The 22,218-nt window shown below is 38.1% G+C and overlaps 1 protein-coding gene across 1 annotated transcript in view; it reads left to right on the top strand.

Annotated features, from left to right (window-relative positions):
- The first annotated feature begins 262 nt into the window (after positions 1 to 262).
- LOC126191443 (probable 39S ribosomal protein L24, mitochondrial) overlaps positions 263 to 22,218 on the top strand; it is a 44,475-nt gene continuing 22,519 nt past the window's right edge. The window contains exon 1 of the mRNA XM_049932322.1: positions 263 to 468. Within this exon, the coding sequence (XP_049788279.1) occupies positions 373 to 468 (96 nt within the window). The 5' untranslated portion in view covers positions 263 to 372. The remainder of the gene's footprint in view (positions 469 to 22,218) is intronic.

Genomic DNA, 22,218 nt, shown 5'->3' with positions numbered 1-22,218 from the left:
AAGTGTGATAACAACCGCCGCCAAAATGACTACGGTACACCGTACAACTGGCTCTCGGCTTAAATAGGTTGATAGGTTGTTGTGACACCCTGATTTGTGGCCTACCCTAGGGTGTAGATTGAGTTGAAATATGATAGAATAATTGTGAATTGGCGAAGCTAACGAATATGAATGCCAGATAAAGGTTGTCGTAACATATTGACCTGTAGCGTTATTTAATGTTTACTTCAGCGCCATATTTAATATATCGATTGCAGCCCAACGCCAGCTGTACCGTACTCATTTTAGTTGTTTACAGTTGAGGCATAGTATATATTGAGTGTGATTTAAATTTGGTTAGATTTTATTGACAGAACAGAAGCTGAATAGAAAATGAGGTTCACGTCGTTGCTGTTGAGTAAAGTTGGAGATTTAACTAAACAGTATTCGAATTTGCCGGAGACGTACATAAAAAGGGCTATGGAGAAAGTGAGTATATGTTGACAATTAGTCGTTTCGATGTTTACGTGTTATTAGGCGTCAGGATGTCTGACAGCGTTAAACACACAAATGTTTATTGTACTTGAAAGAGAATCTACCTCCACTAATATGTTTGACTGGACAGTCGAGGTACCACTTTGAGTATCGCATGAATGTGCCTCATGCCTTGGCGCATTACGTATTTAAAAATAACACCTTCAGGGATAAGGACAGTCATAATAACAGAAACCGGCTATTTGGCGGAGTTGTGTTCTCTTCATATTTACGCATGTATGACGTCACACGCCACCACGTTACGTCGTGGGACGAAGTCGCCATCGGGTATCGGTGGGTTCAGTTGACCCGCAGTTTGTTCATGGATTACCTATAAAATGACATTATCTGCGTTAATAACAGATTCATTACATTGTTGTTTTGGTTCTTTGAGGCACTTCATCTGTAAAGCTTGAATTTCATACAGTATACAAACTTTTGTAGGCCTATGTGGAGTTATGAGAATGGGAACTTTACTTGGATTAATTCATTTAAGGCAGAACTGTGTAGATGTCTATGGCATCCAGCGAAATAAGAAGTTGCAATAAAGACATTTTTGTTTACCACCGAATGTTGCCGTTCAGTAGGCTAAAAGTTTACTCTGCTGCTACTATTCGCAACATAGTTTATCATCTAGTAGACTTACAGCTCAAAGTGATGTAAACCACATGCCAATAATTACAATTAACACAAATGTGTATGTAAAACTGTGAAGCAGTTGGGCTTTTATTTGGACTTGAGAATATACTGTTATTAGTATCTGATGGATTTCTTATTGAAATGTATGTTTTTGATGCTGTTTGACAAGTTTAACTGTTTGTACACCAGTACTGCACATCTATGTTGTTTAGGTTATTTCTACAGTCTGTCCAGGTTAGAGAAAAAATTTCTAAATGCATTGTGTTGCATATGAAGAGAACTGGCAAGTGCAGTAATTGTTCATTGTTTGAATCATTATTGAACACTTGCTGGCTTTGTACACAAACATTTATGATGAATAAAATGAAACTGACAGCTCTCCTATCCTCAACATTGGGCGTGGTATCACACTCAGGCATACCACTGTGATATGTTGGCTGTGGAAAGGGTACATGCACAGAAGTGAATATTTGAATGCAATCAGTAATGAATATTTTATTTGTACATGAGTCCTGATGCATGGAAGTATACCGTATCACTAATTATGTGAACCAGTGTGGAAGTGGGCTTCATTGTAAAAGTCATTGTGAGACCTTTTTCATTGCTCAGTTGTCTGTTGGAATGCTACACTGTTGACTTTGTCATGATCATAATCCTTTAACCACAACTATTTTGCAGACTTGACAGTTCAAACTCTTGTGAAATATTCTAGAAACAGAGGTATAAATTAACTAAATGGTGACTTCTTGAGAGTGACGAGGGCTGCTTGTTAGTAATTGCCTCACTGGACTAAGTTTGCTTTTCAGTCAGTTGAGTGATTTCTTGGAAGTTCTTCGTCTGTGAGAGTATTGGATTGTGACAAAATTCAACCATACTGTGGAGTATTGAAATAGTGATGAAGTAATTGCAGTTTCACAAAAGAACACATTTAATAATAAAATAACTGTTCAAAGTGACTTTGTCCAACCTACAGGAGTTACCAGTGTATCATGTTCTTTTGGATCACCAGTTTAGTAGGCCTATGTCTCATAAAATGTGTAAATTTTTGATAAAAGAAAAATATAGTTTTTGAAAACATGATACTGTGAAGACATAAAAATGTGAAAAGAAGAATACTAGTGACCATCAATTTCCGCAGTTAATATGGTGTCACTATACCTATGATAACTGCAAACTGCTGTCTGAGCTGTGTTGGTTAGTTAGAGCACAGAAAATGCACCAGCTGAAATTTCATGTATGTGAAGCATTGTTGATGTAGCTGCAGCTCTGTGGTAAAAAAATTCAAACCTCCCACCTTTGCTGAGGCCAAGCAGTGTTAACTCCACAGAACATGGAGTGTTCCAGTCAGTCCTCTTTAAACTACATCCAGTATCGTGATGTTCATTAAGGGAATAATTTGTACATCTTGGGGTAACATGACAGTTTATCATTGCATTATATGTCAAGTTTCTCATTCCCATTGTAGTGTGTTAAAATCATGTGTGTAGTTTATTTAGGTATGTTTAGCTAAATGTTGTACACACAGACAAGAATGCTCCATTTAAATTTATAGATGAAAGTCTATGCGAGGTATTAATAACTGATAGACAGAGTTCATATCTCATAAAATACTTGGAATTTGCACAATAACATAGAATTATGATGCTTTACATTTCTGTTCAATTTAAGCATTGCATCATCAGTTCCATAAGTGTTTCCATTGTGCTCATCCTTCACCACGTTTCACGAGTAATAAGTTTTCACATTCTATGATCTGGGTCATCTCCATTTGATGAGTGCCAGTATTAGTGTGTTCAATTGAAATACTTCTTTTTGATGTATGCTGGTTCTGTTAAATCCAATCTCATTAGTTTCATTTGAGCAGTTGCCAGAGCGCCAGACAATAGGCTGTAGTGCGCATTCGAAGCTACGATGACGTAGACAGCCCGTGCTTGGTGCTTGCTCTGCTCATATGCTTTTCGTCGCATTTCTGTGTAGAATTTCGTGTGTGGTGGGGCATCACGTGACCATGTGCAGCCCTGTGGCATGTTGCTGAGAGGACCTAGGGAGTTGTACCTGGAGCAATTGTATTTTCATTTCTACCCAGATAAGGAATGCAAATAAGGAAGCAGTTCTTAGCGTGTTATTCATTTCAAAACTAGACTCTACAGCTCAAAGTACCATAACATTTTGCTATGTGGTGACTTTGAGAGATTTTTTTTTTTATATTCGTACTCTGCAATGTTGTTATGTATCATTTCCAATCAGGTTTACATCTACACAGCACTGCGAAAAGATAGTAAGAAGGAATACAGATTTCTTGGGGGGGGGGGGGTGTTCCTTGTGTGGCTTACATCAGAGTAAAGGTCAATAGATTTCATGACTATTTCAAAATGTGTAAAAATTTACAAGGTTGTCTGCAAGGCAAAGAAACTGTACAACTAACAGTTTATATTCTACTCTAAGAATAAATATAAAGCCACATGGGGAGTTAAAATGATAAAACACGGTATGCTGCCAGTCTACAATTTAGCATAGAACGGTATTGCATAAATTTATCATGTAAACAACACAGATTAAGAAATAACTTCAGTCCTAGAGGAAGTACTGGACAAGTGTCTTGTGATCGAAAAACGCAGTTTCACGGAAGACAGATTTGTAAAATTCTGCTATAGCTGTTAACATATTTGAAGCAAAATATTTTGTTCTAAACTACTGACCAGATTTGCCTGCTTAGTCAGCTTCAAACCTGTTAGCGCCAATAGTGCGGAATGACACACTTCTTTTCAAATAAACTAACTGCCTCAGCGGAAAAAATTAATATGAGCAAATTTCTCCACAAAACTGACAGCAATAGCTTCATTAAGACATTAATGTTTGATTGCTAATAATGTGGAAATAATATAAAATCAGAAAATTGAAACAAAATTATTTTAGTGTTTCATGATTATGAGAATGTATATTAATTCACTTCATGGCTCCCGGCCACAGAAATCTGTTTTGTTTTCATTTGACATGGGAGCTGTAAACAAAGAGACACCAGCAATATCACGAAACATACACACGGGTCATGTGGAGAATGACCCCCCACTATAACTCAGCTTCCTCTGCGCATGTGTGATCTGGCAGCTTGGGTGTGCCAGAAAACTTTTTCAGAGTAACCTCTGACTACTTGCTGCTACTGCTCTTACAGCAAACAGCCACATTTCAAGTAGCCAGAAGCAGGAGAAAGCACTGCTCATACACGAATTCAGCTCTGCACATGCGTACGAGCCCGCTGGCAACTGCTCAAATGAACCTATTGACACTTTGTTTAGTAGACTTCTGCAGTTAGTTTTGTAACCCTCACTTAAGGGCCAACAAATTAGCAGTGTGTAACAACGAATTAAATTGTCTGCTGGTCCACGAAAACAAACAATAAAAGTACCTGATTGAAATTCATTTAAGTCCAAACACGGCTTCTTCATTATGAACACTTACAGTTATAATGTTAAGCATAGTTCCAAATATGTCCTATGGTGGTGGAAACAACATGGTTGTCAAAAAGTATTATTATAAATGGTATACCAGCTCGTGGAGTGCAGGTAACTATTCCATCACATACAAGAGCCTGATCTACTGGAAGATGAGAGACTGTATCCACATTAGAATGTTGAGCAGAAGTGTGGTAGTGAATAGAATATTGGATATTTGTCAAAGAGAAAGCCCATAGATGAACGTAATTTGCTATATGCCCTGGCAGTTTTGTGTTCAAAAATTGATCAGAGTGGTTTGTGGCCAGTAATAAGAGGAAATTTGTGACCATACGAAAAAATGCAAAATTTATGAACACCAAACATGATGGCCAGTGTTTCCTGTTTGATTTGTGAATTATGTTCTTGGACTGAAGTAAATGTTTTTGACATAAATGTGATTGTCTTCTCTGTACCATCTGTTAACTTATCAGTGTTGGATGTATCTGATACTAATACAAGTGGCAAGTGGGGCTGATAAATTGTAAGATAAGATGTCAACCAGAGGGCCGATTTTAATTTCCAAAAAGCCAAATAGCATTCTTCTGACCATTGGAAGGGGACACACTTTCAGTGGAGACAATTTAGGTGGTGGTCTATGGAGGCTACCTGCAAAATAAACATAGCATACATAGTAATGTGCTTTTTCTGGAAATACTTGAATGTCTTTATGGATTTAGGCACAGACATGTTCTAAATGGCCTCTACATATTCTTTGGTATGCTAAAGCCTTCTTCACCACTGCTTGAAAGAAGGCGTATTTGGAAAAATTACACTTGATATCTTTCTGTGCAGAGGCTGCAAAAACGAAATGTAGATTGTGCAAATGTTTTTCCATCATGCACCCCATTGAGTTAATCCTCACAATATCAAGTCCTTGCAATAGCCATTGTAAGAAACCTCTTGAATATGGCAAGGGCACTGAGGTGCCAGAAGGCAAGATTTTCTAAAGAAGTAATTAAAAATATGCCTTCACAAGATAGATTTTAGAAAATAGTTTTCTTCCTGAAAGGTTATAAAAAAGTTCATTTGGACAATGCAAGGGATGAGAAGCAGTAGCTGCTTGCACAACTAATGGTTTGCCTTATGTCTCCACACAACAACAAGAGCTGCTAGGCTTCCTAACCACTACCATGACAAAGCCCACTGACTATAGGAAATGGTGGACAATACCTGTTCTGTATCAAATCCATCTATATCAGTCTCATATTTAATGGCCACTGAAATTGGATGAACTTCGCAAAATCATGGACTCCATGTCGTCATTAAGACATTGTGGACGTGAAAGCCTATTGCTTACACCAAACCTGTTTCAAGCAACAGTGCAAATTGTGTACAGAATGTATCAGTGGCTTCACAGGATACTGATGAGCTGATGTAGGGCACCACAACGAAAAAGAACAATGTTCGAGAGACCTGTTTACATGTGACTGCCTGTTGCGCACAACCTAAAAGTGGCACCTCATGGTAATCATTTGCCCACAACTTCAATTGCACTTGGCTGAACGAAGGAGCACCCATATTGAAATACGTGGACTGATTCATGACTGAGACCACTTTAGACTTAGTTACAGAAACGCGCTGTTCTGTATGATGAAGACTGTGGCTGTGGTCACATGTGAAAAGTCAAAAGTACTGAAAAAGTTCATTGTGTAGCTTGTGATATTTCAAATACACATACAGTTTGTAACACTTCAGCCAGGGAGGGTTCAGAATGTCTTAAGGCTTGCTTGTGGACATCCTTATCCAGCACTAAATGAATTGCTACATCACATGTTGAATTTTCCACGTATGATCTCTCTCTCTCTCTCTCTCTCTCTCTCTCTCAGACACACACACAAAGTTACATTTCCTATTCAGCCCCTGCAAATCTATGATACAAAATGAATAGCTTTCAGCATCTGACTTGGGGTTGTAAGAATTCTAGCCATACCACCACCATTTGCATTTTGTTCGAAAAATGGTCAGATAATAAAGAGAATGTCAGACAGCCAACTTTTGTATCAAGTAATATAACTGTGGATTTGTAGAAAGCAAAAAGTCCTGTTGACAATTTGGACATATAATATCCCATTTAATAATCACTTGCCTGAAAGTGCAGTGCAAGGCATTTTTGATATACGGCCCAGTCTTCTTGCTTCTTGTTAAATGCTAAAATGCTGGGATGGGTAGCAGCACATGTGACTGCTGCAGCATAGAACTAATTAATGTAATTGACCGACTCCTGATTCTGATTTAGCCATTGCTGCCCATGTGTGCATGAAAAAATTCATATTCATATTAGTGCTTGGCTAATCAAAACTTGGACCATCTCATCACCAATGTTATAAACCTCTCTTTATGGTCAACAAATATTTATTGAACAGAAAATTAGCATCCTGTAACAAAAGATTAAATTGTCCATTCAAATAATGAAAGTTCCTGATTTAAAAATTACTGTAAGTCCTAGCACAACTGCTTTGTTGAGCGTGTATATTGGAATATTATAACATCAAGCACAATTCCAATTGAGTCCTATGGAGTGCAGATAACATGTCCATCATTCTAAGCAAGCCAGATACAGTCCAGGAAACAGCAGTGGTTCTTGTAGTTCACTTTGTAGGGACAAAGTTGGGTAATAACAATTAGCGAAGGAAAACCCGAAGTGAACTAGCTGCCAGGCCTGTTACCATATTTAATGTGACTGGCCCACGATAACGGTGGCTTCCCTTCATAGATTTCTGGCAACTCCACAGGTTCACCTGTCACCAAAGCCAATTTTCTTCTATTCACTTTCATTGCCATCACTAGCTCACAACCAAAATAACATTTGAAATTAACTTAGACTTTGGGCTACAATGTGGATCATTGTTTTATGACATTAGATTCTATACAATCCACAAGAGGCACTATTGCAGCTGCCAGTTAGTGTTGCAAACTTTACTTTGGTCCAGACTTAACTTTAACATTAGCCCAAACACTCAATCCAAAAGACTTTGGATGGTCAGTCTTCCTTGAGGTGCTGCAGAATAGTTGTAACATAGCACACATAATTAGTGGGGTATGTTTTTAACTGTAAAGCATGAAGAAAGAACTATTGAGAAGGATGGCTATTTCATAGACAGTAAGTTGTGCATGTAATTAAAGGAACAGTTAAACCCATGAAAGGCTGTTAACTGAAACATTCCCTACTGCATTTAAGAGCAAAATACATCTGTCACTATCTGATGGTGACCAACTAACGTAGTGCTCTGAATTAGAGTGGAAGCATTGTGATCTTCAAGATACTGTAGTCAGGGAAATAATAAAATCAAAATGAGATTGGAAGGTAGTTAGCCCTACTGACATTGTGAATATTTTAAGAAAGGTAACAAGGGAACCACAGAAGAAGCACACCAAGCTTCCCAGTGTTAATTACTTCAGGTTTCATCTCCTTTAAAGTATTAACTCTATATGCCTCAACTGTCAGCATTTTTGTTAGATTGTGTTGACATCTAAGACCCAAGAACGTTTGGTAATGTGTAAATTTGTTAGCCTCCCCATGAGATGGTAATATCATACTAATTCCCAGATGCTTGTGTGAATTGCAGTGATAAACATCCTGCTTGGAACTGAGTGTTCTAAATTTATTGAGAACAACAGGATGACAAATAAATGAAAGTATTGAAATATGTGCAAAATACTGAAGCACAGAGGAAGTAATGGGCTTTATAGCCACATGTCTTACAACTTCTTTCAAGTGACAGTGGAAAAGTTGACACAGAAGATGTAAATGATTCTGGATCCAGTTCATCTAACTGTAAAGCCTCAAAGCCTATTACTGAGGCCAAATAATCACCTTTACCTTTGACAGAGCATGCCTTAGTGGTTCTGTCCGAGGCATCAAATTGCAGCCTTGCAACTCAACATATGAAATTTGAAGTTCTCATTAGATAACTTTAGTCATTTATACTGTTTCCCCAATTACTCATTTTCAGAAATTTTAATTGTGTGACATGCTATGGATCTCTCCCTCCCACCTGCTCAAAATATCAAGGTATTGAGAACCTTATAGAAGCAGAATTATGCTGTCTGAATGCAAGCAGAGCACATACTTCAACTCTGCTACAGGGTCATTCTTGGGCACCAGTCTCTTAGGATAGTCTCCCACCCTCATTGACACTGCTCAGCAGGATATGGCCTACAGTTTGCACTCTAGTGACTACTGTCTGATGGATACACCTGACAATTTAACAGAATCTGAAATGAAACAATCAATATGGATGTTAACAAAGGCTAACTGGACACTTTAAACCAGCTGGTTGTTTTTCAGTGTTTTGACTATGTCTATGAATGGGTGGGGAATATTGTGATTGTGGTCCTCCAGACTACTGACCTAATTCCCTGGTGGAGTGAGAAGTTTGGCTCTACAATCGGGGATATGAGGCAACTCAGTAGATTATGAAATGTTTACTAACTGCAGAGAATTTCTCAGCTTTGTGACTAGTAAGAGCCAAACACTGGTGAATTAATGAAACCAACAAGACAGCATTATACGATTTCTGGTACACTATCAGTAGTTTCATAAGGTATATGATACCATTAGGTGAATTCCTCTATGGGGTGGGAGCTGCCCAATTACTGATGTAGGACACAATTTATTTTCCATTACTGACTAGAGAGACTTTCTTTGGATAGTAAGGGAAGATTTCACCCAGCTGTTATCATCAACCAGGATACCTGCTTCCACAACTAAAGGCTGTTAATAAGATGATTATTTTGGACTTCAGCTATAACAATGAAGATCTTTACAGCTGCACTTTCTCCATGTGGGATATGAATTCAGCAGTGTTATGGTCTGACAAAAAACAGAACAGCAGAAAAAAAACAGAACACCTGGAATGACTAGAGATAGCATGTTCATATTCACAGGACATGTAATTGGTATATTCAGCAGAAATGATTAGCATTTGAACCACGTCAGCCTGCGGGTTCAAGGTTAACATCGATATCACGACACAACACCACCTACTAGTAAAATGTGCCTGCGGCTCTAGTTGTCACTCTAAACTGAAGGTAATTGATCAGTGTGACTTGAGTAGATGTGCAGGATGCCTCACAGATGTGTACATGAACCATACCATCAGATCAGTGAGTTTGAAAGAGGGCACATTATTGGCATGAGAGAATGTGATGCATGCCTCTTGGAAACTGCTGCTCGTGTGGGACAAAGTGTTTCTGCAGTGCAATAGGTCTGTCCTAAATGCTTCACGGAATACTGTAGAACACCTCAAAATGGGTCTGCTCACACCACCCAGAAGATCAACGCCTCATCTGCGTCCTCCTTGGCTCTGGTGCAACTGTAGAATAGTGTTACACATTGTACGCTATCAGGGGTGACAGTCCATCGCCATTTGTCATGGCATGGGTTAGATGTGTGTCATCAACTTCTCTGCCTATCTTTGACAAATGTGCAGAAACATGCTAGATGGCAATGGTGTATGGAACAACGTCATTGGGGACAGGAATTGCACGAGATGGTGCTTACGGACAAATCCAAATTCTGTTTGTTTGAAAATGATGGCTGTGGTTTGGTTCACTGCAGACAGAAGAAGCAGCACCACAGTGACTACATTTGCACAGGACATACAGCACCAACTCAAGGCCTTATGGTGTGGGGTGCTATTGAGTATACCCACAAATTGCAGTTGGTGCGTGTCCAGGGCACTCTGACCAGTGAGACATATGTGAATGACCTCCTGCAATCTATAGCCATTCCTATTCTGCATAACACTCCAGATGCCATTTTTCAGCAAGACAATGCACGACCACATGTTGCTGCGTGAACACATGCCTTCTTTGTGTCACAGGATGTCAGTTTTTTGCCCTGGTCCACCTGGTCACCAGATGCGTTGCCAATTTGAAAATGTGTGGGATGTGGTGAAACGATGGGTGCAGCACTGTGACCCAATGCTAATCTCCACAGATGAACTTTGGAACCAGGTGAATGTACCATGGATGGCTATACTACAGGACATCATTTGCATCTTATTCACATTGATGCCATCATGCATGGAACAAGTTATCAGGACCTATGGCAGACCCTGTGCCTACTAGGCAACAGGGCACAAGCTGAACCCAGGTGACTGAAATGCTAATCATTTCTGCAGAACATACTAATGTACACATCCTGTGAATATGAACATCCTATCTTTGGTTGTTTAAGGTCTTCTGTTTTTTTTTTTTTTTTTTTTTTTCTTCTGAACACGGGTGTAACTGGTGTAGAAGCCATGATCTTTTCCACCTGAACAACAAATTAAGGGTACTTAAGAGATTATATGTTGTATTAATAAGGAAAATTGAATTATGTGCTTCCGGCAAGCTGGAGTAGTTTGGATCAACAACTTCTGCTGATCAGTAGAACGAAAAACCAGTCCAGGTTGCTACTTTTTATTTTTTATTCATTTGATGACTAGCTTCGGGCTGAGAAAATGGGTGTCGGCTCAAGTCTAATCATTGAATGAATAAAAAGTAAGAAATTTGCAGGTTGGTATGGTTTTTAATTCTACTGAAAATTTAATTGTTGTGTTTTATGTGGACTGCGTAGATGAAGTGACAATTTATTTGCGTATGTGATGAGATAAGCTTGGCAGCTGATATCAGTGTTTTGTGCTAGCCAACAACTGCAAGAAGATGGAAGCCCCCTTGTCACAGTGATCTGGACAGACTATTAATAATACTGAAAAGTTTTCAACTATTCATTGTTAATAATATCAGTGTAGTATAGTACTGCAAACTGTCAGTTGCTGTTAAGCGGTATTGGTATGAAGTTGACTTTTATGTATTAGAATGTCACATGTACTTCATATATAAGCCAGTTATTGTACGAAAAAACAGTGTAAAATCCATATCAGCAGTATAATGAAAAGGATTGATTGCTACTCACTGTAAAGATGACACATTCAGTTGCAAACACGTAGGACAAAAGCACAGAACTTTCGACCAAAGCCTTCTTTAGAAGAAGAAGGGGGGGGGGGGGGGAGTGTGCGCATGCATGCATGACCACTGTCTGCAGCTGCTCTGACCAAAATGCAACTGAAATGTGTTGAATGGGCACAACAATCTGGAGTGGGTCAGGGAAGGGAGAGAGATAGCAGGGTACAGATAGCAGAAGAGGAATCAATCAGCACTGCCTGGCAGAGCATGCAGGGACTGGAGGTGGCAGGGCAAGGTTGCCAGCTGCAGCATCAGGAGGCTGTGGGGGTTGTGGGGAGAAAGGGAGTGGAAAGGAGAGGAGCAGGGAAGGGGAAAGATACCAGTCAGTGCAATGAAAGAGAGCAGTACACAGTAATGATGAGAGGACATGAATTGGGAGGAGGTGATAGTAGAGCGGGTGGAAACAGTTAAAACAATTGGGTGGAGAGTTTGGGGACTGTAGGTTACCGTAAGCTGAGACCAGGCTGATTTCAGGAGCGGAGAATGTGTTGTAAGGAGAACTCCCATCTACGCATTTCAGAAAAAGCTGTTAGTGGAGGGGAAGATCCAGATGGCGTGGGGTTTGAAGTAGCCATTGTAGTCAAGCATGTTACATTCAGCTGCATGTTGTGCTACAGGGTGGTCCACTCTGCTCATGGCCACAGTTTGGTGGTGGCCATTCATTCTTGTGACAGCTGGTTGGTAGGCATACCAATATAAAAAACTGAGCAATGTTCTAAAAGAGGACAGACAAGTGTAGTGTGGACAGTCTGTTTAGATCTGTTGCCTCCTCTGAGTGTTCTTCCAATAAAATGCAGTCCATGGTTTGTCTTCTCCACACATTTTCTGTGTGTTCTTTCCAATTTAAGTTGTTCACAATTGTAATTATGAGATATTTAGTTGAACTAATGACCGACTAATGACCTTAAAATTTGGCTGATTTATCTTGTAACCAAAATTTAATGGATTACTTTTAGCACTCATGTGGATGACCTCATACTTTTCATTTTTCAGGGTCAATTGCCATTTTTTGCATCGTACAGATATCTTACCTAAACTGTTTTGCAATTGGTTTTGGTTTTATGATGACTTCACTAGGCAATAAACGACACGATCATCTGCAAACAACCTAAGATGGCTGCTCAGATTGTCTCCTAAATTGTTTATGTAGGTAATAAACAGCAGAGATAAATGCAGAGATTCTATCCTTGTAACATGTCCGTAGCTGATTTCCTATCTGTATGTTTACTTAGCCCTTTCCACAGGGGGCGTAGGTGAATAATTTTTAACTCACGTAAAGCTGACAGCAGAATAAAATGATTTTCTTCTGGAACGGTTCCTTTTGGATTTCTTACTCTTTGTTGACAAAATGAGAAATGAAAGTATATTGTTGAAAATCACCAGGAGGATGCGTTGTTGATTATACGACACATCTTAATAACAGTTTTTAAAGGTGGATATTGACAATGAGTACATTAACTATATCGCATTCCTTGGTGTTGCTAAACATATGTATTGGATCTAATGGCAACAAATAGATCTGACCTCTTTGATAATATCCACATCAAAACTGATATCGGTGACCATTATGTGGTTGTGGCGACAATGATTACCAAAATACAGTGGACTACTAAAACAAGCAGAAAGATAAATATGTTCAGTAAACTAGATAAAAAATCGATAATATCATATCTCAGTGAGGCGCTTGAAACTTTCAGCGCAGGGAGAAGCATGTAGAGGAACTCTGGCACGAGTTTAAAAGAACAGTTGACGATGCACTGGATACAACAGTTCATAATGGGAGGGAATCTCCATGGTATACAGTTACTGTAAAGAAGCTTCTGAAGAAACAATGATTACTGCATAATAGGTATAAAACAAAATGTAGCCCTGTAGATAGAGAAATGCTGACTGAATTGCATTTGGCTGTCAAGAGAGCAATGTGTGATGTCTTCAGTGACTACTGAAGCAGAATATTGTCAAGTGATCTTTCACAGAACCCAAGGAAATTCTGGTTGTATGTAAAGGATGTTAGTGGCACCAAAGTTAGTGTCCAGTCCACAGTGAATGAGGGTAGGAAAGCAAGAGCTGAAATGCTTAACTCCATTCTCAAATGTTTTTTTTTTTTAAAAGGAAAACCCAGGAAAATTGTCCCAATTTAATCCTCATACCACTGAAAAGATAAGGGAATAAGTATTAGAGTCAGAGGTATTGAAAACAGCTGAAGTAATTAAAATTGAATAAAGCTCCAGGGTCGAATGGAATCACTGTCAGATTCTGTAATGAATTTGCGGTTGAGTTAGCCCCTCTTCTAACTATAATCTGTCATAGATACCTCAAACAAAAAACAAAAAAAAAAAAAAAAAAAAAAAAAAAAGAAAAAAGACACAGATCACACCTGTCTACAAGTGTAGTAGAAGTGATCCACAAAACTATCATCCAATATTGTTGATGTCAATTTGTTGTAGAATCTTAAACATAATGAGGTATCTTAAACAGAACGACCTTTTCAATGCCAACCAGCCTGGATTTCGAAAACACTGAAACTCAATATGCACTTTTCTCACATGACATACTGAAAGTTTTGGATCAAGGCTGTCAGGTAGATGCTGTATTTCTTGATCTCCAAAAAGCATTTGACTCAGTACTACACCTATGCTTATTGTCAAAAGTATGATCAAACTGGATTGAGGACTTCTTGGTAGGGAGGATGCAACATGTTATCTCTGATGGAGAGTCATAATCAGATGTAGAAGTAACTTTTGGTGTGCCCCAGGGAAATGTGTTGGAAACCTTGCTGCTCATGTTGTATATTAATGGCCTTGCAGACAATATTAATAGTAAAATCAGGCTTATTGCAGATGATGTAGGTATCTGTAATGAAGTACTATCTGAAAGAAGCTGCATAAATATTCAGTCAGATCTTGATAAGATTTCAAAGTGATGCAGAATTGGCAACTTGCTATAATGTTCAGAGATGTAAAATTTTGCATTTCACAAAATGAAAAATTGTAGTATCCTTTGACTATGATATCAGTGAGTCACTATTAGAATCGGTCAACTAATATAAATATCAGGGTGTAACACTTTATAGGGGTATGAGATGGAATGATCACATAGATTCAGTCATGGGTAAAGCAGGTGGCAGAATTTGGTTTGTTGGTAGAATACTGGGGAAATGCAGTCAATCAATAAAGGAGCTTGCTTACAAATCAGTCGTGTGATAAGTTCTAGAATATTGCTCAAGTGTGTGGGATCTGTACCAGATAGGACTAACACAGGATATTGAACGTATACAGAGAAGGGCAGCACGAACGGTCACAAGTTTGTTTAATCTGTGGGAGGATGTCACATAGATACTGAAGGAACTGAACTAGAAGGCTCTTGTAGATACACGTAAATTATCCCGAGAATGTCTTTTAACAAAGTTTCAAGAACCGGCTTTAGATTATTACTCTAGGAATATACTACAACCCCGTACATATCGCTCACATAGGGATTGTGAAGATTAGAGTAATTATTGCACACACGGAGGCATTCAATCAATCATTTGTCCCCCACTATGTACATGAATAGAAAAGGAAGAAACCCTAATAACTGGTACTGCCATGCACCTCACAGTGGTTTGCAGATTATAGATGTAGATGTAGATCAATGTTTACATGTGCAGGGAAGATCACAAGTAAATGCTCTATTGTGGTTCTACTGAGCAAGAAGTAATTGGCATTATTGATAAGTTAGCAAAGAGAGAATCTGTGGTAAAACTTCCTAAGGATTGTAGGATAGGTACAGAAACAGTGAGGAACCTAAAGAAACATTAAGAAAAACTGTTAAATTTTGTGTTCAAAGATGACAACCAAGCCTGACTTTCAAAGTGTAAATACCTTCAAATTGAAAGTAAGTGAAGTAATACGCCCGTGGTTCCAGCAGAAGAGGGAAGGAGTTCCTGTATCAGGTTTGATGTTATTGGCAGGAGAGTTGTATAAAATTCTGAAAATTGAAGGAAAATTCAACACTTCATCGTGGTGGCTGACTTGTTCTAATATTGCTGCAGGAGTCAAGAAATTACCATTCACGTCCAGAAAATTACTGCAGACAAAGATGTAGCTAATGCTACTTTTGATGATGAATTCTTCAGTTACATTGAACAGAATCATTTTATCCCTGAATGGTGAACAGCAGTTTGCAACTTTTTGCTGATTATTCTGTAGCGTGTAAAACAAATAGTCCTTGAGTGAATGTAGAAGAATAAAGGATGACTTGGACAGAATTTCTATTTGGTGTCGTGAGCGGCTGCTTGAACTAAATGTGGAAAAATGTACGTTAATGCAGACCAGTGGCGGGTACAAAAAAACCTCAGGGAGGGGGCTCTAAAGATATCTTGAGCTACCTTTACTTTTACTGTAATAAAAATTAATCAAGTTGTATGCAAAGTTTAAACTGATTAAACACGTATACAAGACAATGCCATCTTAATGATATAAAAAAGTTACAGTTGTGGTTCTCTTCCTTAAATGATAAATTCTATGCGCCTATTCTTCCTGGCAAACTGGTTAATTACATCATCAAATACGATGACACTGACGCGTGTGCTACATAAGAAAGTACATCTACTCGATACCTTGATTCAGTCGAGTCGACTGACGAAAGAAATGAACAAATAGTGTGCGGACTGACTGGCAGGGGCGGCGCGCTCGCGCGCCCCCCTTGTATGTATCCACCACTGATGCAGACGAGTAGAAACAACAATCCTCTAATGTTGGAATACAGTATTAATGGTGCATTGCTTGATATGGTCATGATGATTAAATGATACAGCCATGCTGATTAAATATTTTGGCTTAACACTGTAAAGAAACATGAAAGGGATGATCATGTAAGGTTCATTGTATGGATGGTGAATGATTGACTTTAGTTATTTTGAGAAGTCTAGGAAAGAGTAGCTCATCTGTGTTCATACAGAACACTTATGTGACCGTTTTGAGGTCCATACCAGATCAGATAAAAGTAAGACATTGAAGCAATTCAGAGGTGTGCTGCTAGATTTGTGACCCGTAGGTTCATTCAACATGTGAGCATTATGGAAATGCTCCTTGAACTCAAATGGAAATCCCTATAGGGAAGACAATGTTCTTTTTGCCAAATACTACTGAGAAAGTTTAGAGAATAGGTATTTGCAACGGACTGCAAAATGAACCTACTGCAACCAGTGCACATTTTCTTAAGGACTGCAAAGACAAAAAGATAGAAATCTGGGCTTGTGCAGGCACATGTAGACAGTTGTTTTCCCTTGCTCCATTCGCAAGGGGAACAAGGAAGGGAATGACTGGCTGTGTTACAAGGTACACTCTAACATGCACTGTATGGTGACTTGTGGAGTGTGTGCATGTAGATGTAGATGAAACTGGACTATACTGGAAGTGCATGCCCGCACAAAATTCAGCCTCATTGACTGAAGCGCTTGCTACTGGGCATAAGCTTAGTAGAGAAAGACCAACTGCACTTTCCTGCACAAACTCAACTGAAGGACGCAAATTGAAGCCACTTGTTACTGGCAAAAAGGACTAAAAATTATGTTATCTCCCCCTCCCACCATGTGTTGATGTCACTACTGTTGTCAGTGGTAAAGTCTCTTTTTTTCAGAAATACAGATGAGTAAGATTTACAATATACTTTTTACTTGTCTTCTTTTCTTGTAGTTGGCTCCAGTTCTTCAAGTCTAGGGGCTGATTCTTGAAGCCGAAAATTTTGTCATTTTAGGTTCTCATGGGTACAACTGACATAATAACTTTGAAGAATACCTGTGCTGTATTTTTGTTCTCATGATAATTTATTGTCTCTCACTTTACAGTAATCACATTCAATCACAACAGAGGCATGCCCACTACTACTTCACTCAGCCCTAACACAGTCTAACAATGTTCCAAAGGATTTGTAACAAAGAAAATAAAGTAATTTCTTTTTATAGATTTTAGCTTGTAATATAACACATTGTGAACAAAATCATATGTAATGTTTTAGGAAAACAGCTATGGCAGTATTGCCCTGTTCAAAATTCGAAAATTAGTTGTGGTATCGACTACTTCTGTTGAGGAAAAGTAATGCTAGAGGAGGGTGTCCCGTTACAATATCTCCCTCACAAAATGTGGAAACAATGCATTTACAATATTTTGTGACCTACTATAAAATTTGCCAAATGGTGTACAAAATGACACCAAAAGATAGAATACAGATGTGTAGAAGTATCTGATACATAACATATTAAAAAAAAATAAAAAAAAAAAAATAAAATAAAAAGAAATTAGAAAAATATCTACTATACAAGTCATAATTTATACATATTTCAGGACATGGCATTCAGACTTTCAGATCTGTGGAACATTCTGTCCCAAGACAAACAATTCAAAGTCAAAACTACAACATTACAACACTTAAACTATAGAAATAAGTGCAGAGACAATTTAAATTACTAGAATTACAGATTGCAAATTTACATCTATAAAGTCACATCTTCAAAATCTTCAAAAGAGAAGAGGAAAAAATTTAGAGCCTAATTGTATGGCGAGTGAGCAGACTCGAAAAACTCACGACAATGGTACAGACTAGAAGAATATACTCAATAATGAGTAGGAATATAGGACACAATCAGTGTGTGCAAGGATAAGTTGAATCATGAAAGGACAAAATAATGAGAAAATATTAGGACCTAAACTGACGATGTTGGGACCAACCCGTGAATCCAAACCACACTGGGTACAGACCAACAAAAGTGTTTAGACACAACAAAATGAAAAAAAAGTTCACAATCATACATCAATAAGTTCAACCATATGTAAAGAATAATCGTAGGAAGCATCTAGCCTTAATCAACAGTTGCACGCTTTCCTCAAGTTCACACACAGTCGCAATGACCAGGGGTACCCAAAATGAGAGTTAAGCATGAGTTTGCCCACAACTCAAGTTCCAGTGTGATACAATATTGCAGAACTCAGGATAAATACAGGTAATCAGAGTCGTAAATATCTTTGAATGATGACATAACTGACTAGCTTGAGGACCAAAATCAGTGCGTGAAAGCAGAGCTGTATAGATCTTGTTATACTGTCTGTGGTGTCACCGCCAGACACCACACTTGCTAGGTGGTAGCTTTAAATCGGCCGCGGTCCATTAGTACATGTCGGACCCGCGTGTCGCCACTGTCAGTGATCGCAGACCGAGCGCCACCACACGGCAGGTCTTGAGAGACGTACTAGCACTCGCCCCAGTTGTACGACGACTTTGCTAGTGACTACACTGACGAAGCCTTTCTCTCATTTGCCGAGAGATAGTTAGAATAGCCTGCAGCTAAGTCCATGGCTACGACCTAGCAAGGCGCCATTAACCATTTCTAGAGAGAGTCTCACTTGTATCATCAAGAATGCTGTATACAAATGATGGATTAAAGTTTAAGTATTCCAGCAGCTACGTACTTTTCTTAATAGCATTCATTACGTATCCTGTTTCAGACCTAGCGCCACCTGCGTGAGTTGACGCGTGCATTTCGGCCTCCTCTTGCAACCCAGTGTTGGCTCTTCTGCCAACACTACACTGTCTATACTCGTAAATGTCTTCCGCACTATTTGCTGATTGTTCATACAAACTAACCTACATACATAGAGGCCTAAGAGATTCATTTGTAGTTGATAAAAAAAGGCACATACTAATTTAAAGTTACATACTGTATTGGGAAGTTCAGAACCCTACTTGAAAAAGCATACATTTATGTGGAATAACACTGTCCATGCCAGTGATGGATTTTTTCTAAACAGATAGTTCCATGAATTCTTCATATAGGATAATTTCTTGACCAACAATTTACAAATCTGTCACATCACTAATGTAGTTGACAGATGCTTGAGTACACTACCCATCATCTAAGATCTCTTGTAAGTCGACTGGACCAGCAGGGTACAGCCATACAGGAGTGTGGGAGTGGATCCACCCACATCTTTCACTTTCCTCCCTAGATTTCTTGTTACATGGTCCAAGGGATAGGTAACTTCCTGTCTGACATTCATGTAAAATCGTGAAACATTGTTTTGTGTTCTAAGTATGCTGTTAAATACCTTCCTCCCATCACATGACATATGCTCATATATAGGGTTTACATAAGACTGGATTAAAAAGCATTCTTATATTAAACATTAATAAACAAAATGCAATGAAAAAATGAACTAGTAAGGTGATTCACACAGATATACTAAGATACTATTCCTAATTTTTACAGGACAAAATATGAAAATTTATTACTAGATATTTAATGGCATTGTCCCATTTCAAAATTGTTAAAGGATCTACTCATTTAGTCTCATAGCATATATGTACCAAATTCTAAATCACAAATCTATTACAAAACATAATTATATAGTTGTATGTAAATATAGTATCATAGATTTTAACTGAGTCAATAGATAAGAGAGAAATTTAGAAATCACAAGACCTTACTTACTACATTCCTGAGAAACAAAACACAGTTATGTAGTCATATGAATCTGCAAACATAGTGTATATTTTCTTCTAGATTAGGGATCATTATGCATCCATGTTCAAAGGACTCGTCTCTATACTAAAAGTTAACAGTACCTGAGATTTTACCAATTTGCTTTGCTTACCAGTAGCTCATCTTATATTTACGTGTACAATGTGCATTTCCACAAATTTCTTACTACACTTGATCTTGTCTCTAAATTGTTCAGATCACAAATCAGGCTACCCTGTATCAGTCAGTCACCTTACCACTGATGAATCTTAATTTTAATATAAGGGCACCCAAAATCTGAATCATCTTCTCTGTTGTCAAACACTTTATGCAAAAGATCACTGAATTTCATCAAATGCTGCATCCACATGGTCTTTACTCGGTTTTATCAACTTCACTGGTATCATAGCATTACTTTGGTTACTCATGTTGTCAGATAAAGATTGAACACAATCAGTGGAATCCATGGCACAGCTAACATCACTTGTTACAGAAGGAACACAAAATACATTTCTATCAAAATTACACTTTCTGCTTAGATCTTCTTCCACTTCATTCCGCCGATTGGGATACAGATTCCAGCTAAACATATCTAACTTATTCCAGAATGTAACATTTATCTATGTTATCAACAATCTGGTCCCAAACTTCAAAATGTTTTCACCTTTATTCCCTAGGCTCACAGATAACTCACCTTTACTGTTTGGAACATTACTCTGCATGACATTAATGAAAAACTGTTTTGAAAAAACTGTTTTGACTGGACTGGTATTCCATGACTCTTACTTTACATCATCATGTACATCACTTACATCACCTGTGTTGTCAATGTCATTCACAAATAACTCTGAAACTTCAGTATTCTTAAACTACACAAATACCTGATGATGATGATGATGATGATGATGATGATGATGATAATCACCATATTCCTCCAAAATTACCTCATCAACAACATCACTAACAAAAGTCTCATCTCCATCAAAGTCACTTACCTCACCTACATTCAATTGCAATAAGCCCCCAGTCTCAGATTTACCAACATCAGTTATTTCACTGCTCTTATTCATGTCTACATAAAAAAAATATCACCTAGTTCAGATCCAATACAGACATCAACTGATTTACATACACCAATAACACTGTTTATTGAGCTAGAGAAGAAATCAATAGTACATATTACATCAAAATTCTCACTACTCTCACATTCTAGTTTGTGATTACCACCTACATCACTAGAATTAAACATAGTATCCCAAAACTTTTACTCACCACATAAATGAGGAATCTGATATTCCTCCTGTTCAATTTCATATACATGTTCCATGTCATTAACACTGTTATTGTTGTTTAATTGCAGGTGTAACTCGGGGGTCTGTGCTTGTTGTGTTTTCTTGCCCCAAAACTGCGGACCTGAGGCAATCTGCCATTTCCCAAGTACTTCTATGGTTGTTACTTCTATTAAAATGCCCTTAGTTATCCCCATTATTCCTATACTGTTGATGTTCAAAATTTCTCTCTCTGTTGACACTTTGGTCCTGATAAAAGTTATCATTATCTCTGTTTCTGTAATTACTCCCATTGTGATTTCTATCACTCCAATTATTATGGTACATACTTCTTTCTACTGTCCTATGCAGCCTTTCAACATGTCATAAAAATTGTTCAAGACAATCATCAGGCCTGGGTACTAAATCCCACTGCAACTTTTCTGGTAATCTCCTTTAAGTGCATCAGTGTCATTTCGTCAAGTGGTTTGTCAAGGTGTGTTAATCTTTCAAAGTACTGTCCCTATTCCTATAATTAGAACCATTCAAAACTTCACTTTTAATTCTCCCCTGCTCAGCTTCCGAACAAAATTTATTTAAAAAAGTTTTCTCAAAACTTTTCCCACTGATCTAAATTTAAATTTACCAATGCTAGAGCTTCACCTTCAAGACTTCTTATAACAAATTTAATTTTTTTCATGTGATTCATGTCTGACACAAAACTATCTCTACAGTGATGCAGAAAATCCACTGGATGTAAATTAGCTGCTGGAAAACTTTTGATAGGAGTGTTGGACCATGCAATACCATTGTTTGCACACAGATTTTTGTAAATGCAATTTTTCTGAACTGCTGA

Source organism: Schistocerca cancellata, chromosome 6 (genome assembly GCF_023864275.1).
Source record: "Schistocerca cancellata isolate TAMUIC-IGC-003103 chromosome 6, iqSchCanc2.1, whole genome shotgun sequence".
Taxonomy (NCBI): Eukaryota; Metazoa; Arthropoda; class Insecta; order Orthoptera; family Acrididae; genus Schistocerca; species Schistocerca cancellata.
The sequence above is the reverse complement of the archived record's forward strand: the minus strand, read 5'-3'. Positions and strand labels throughout refer to the sequence as shown.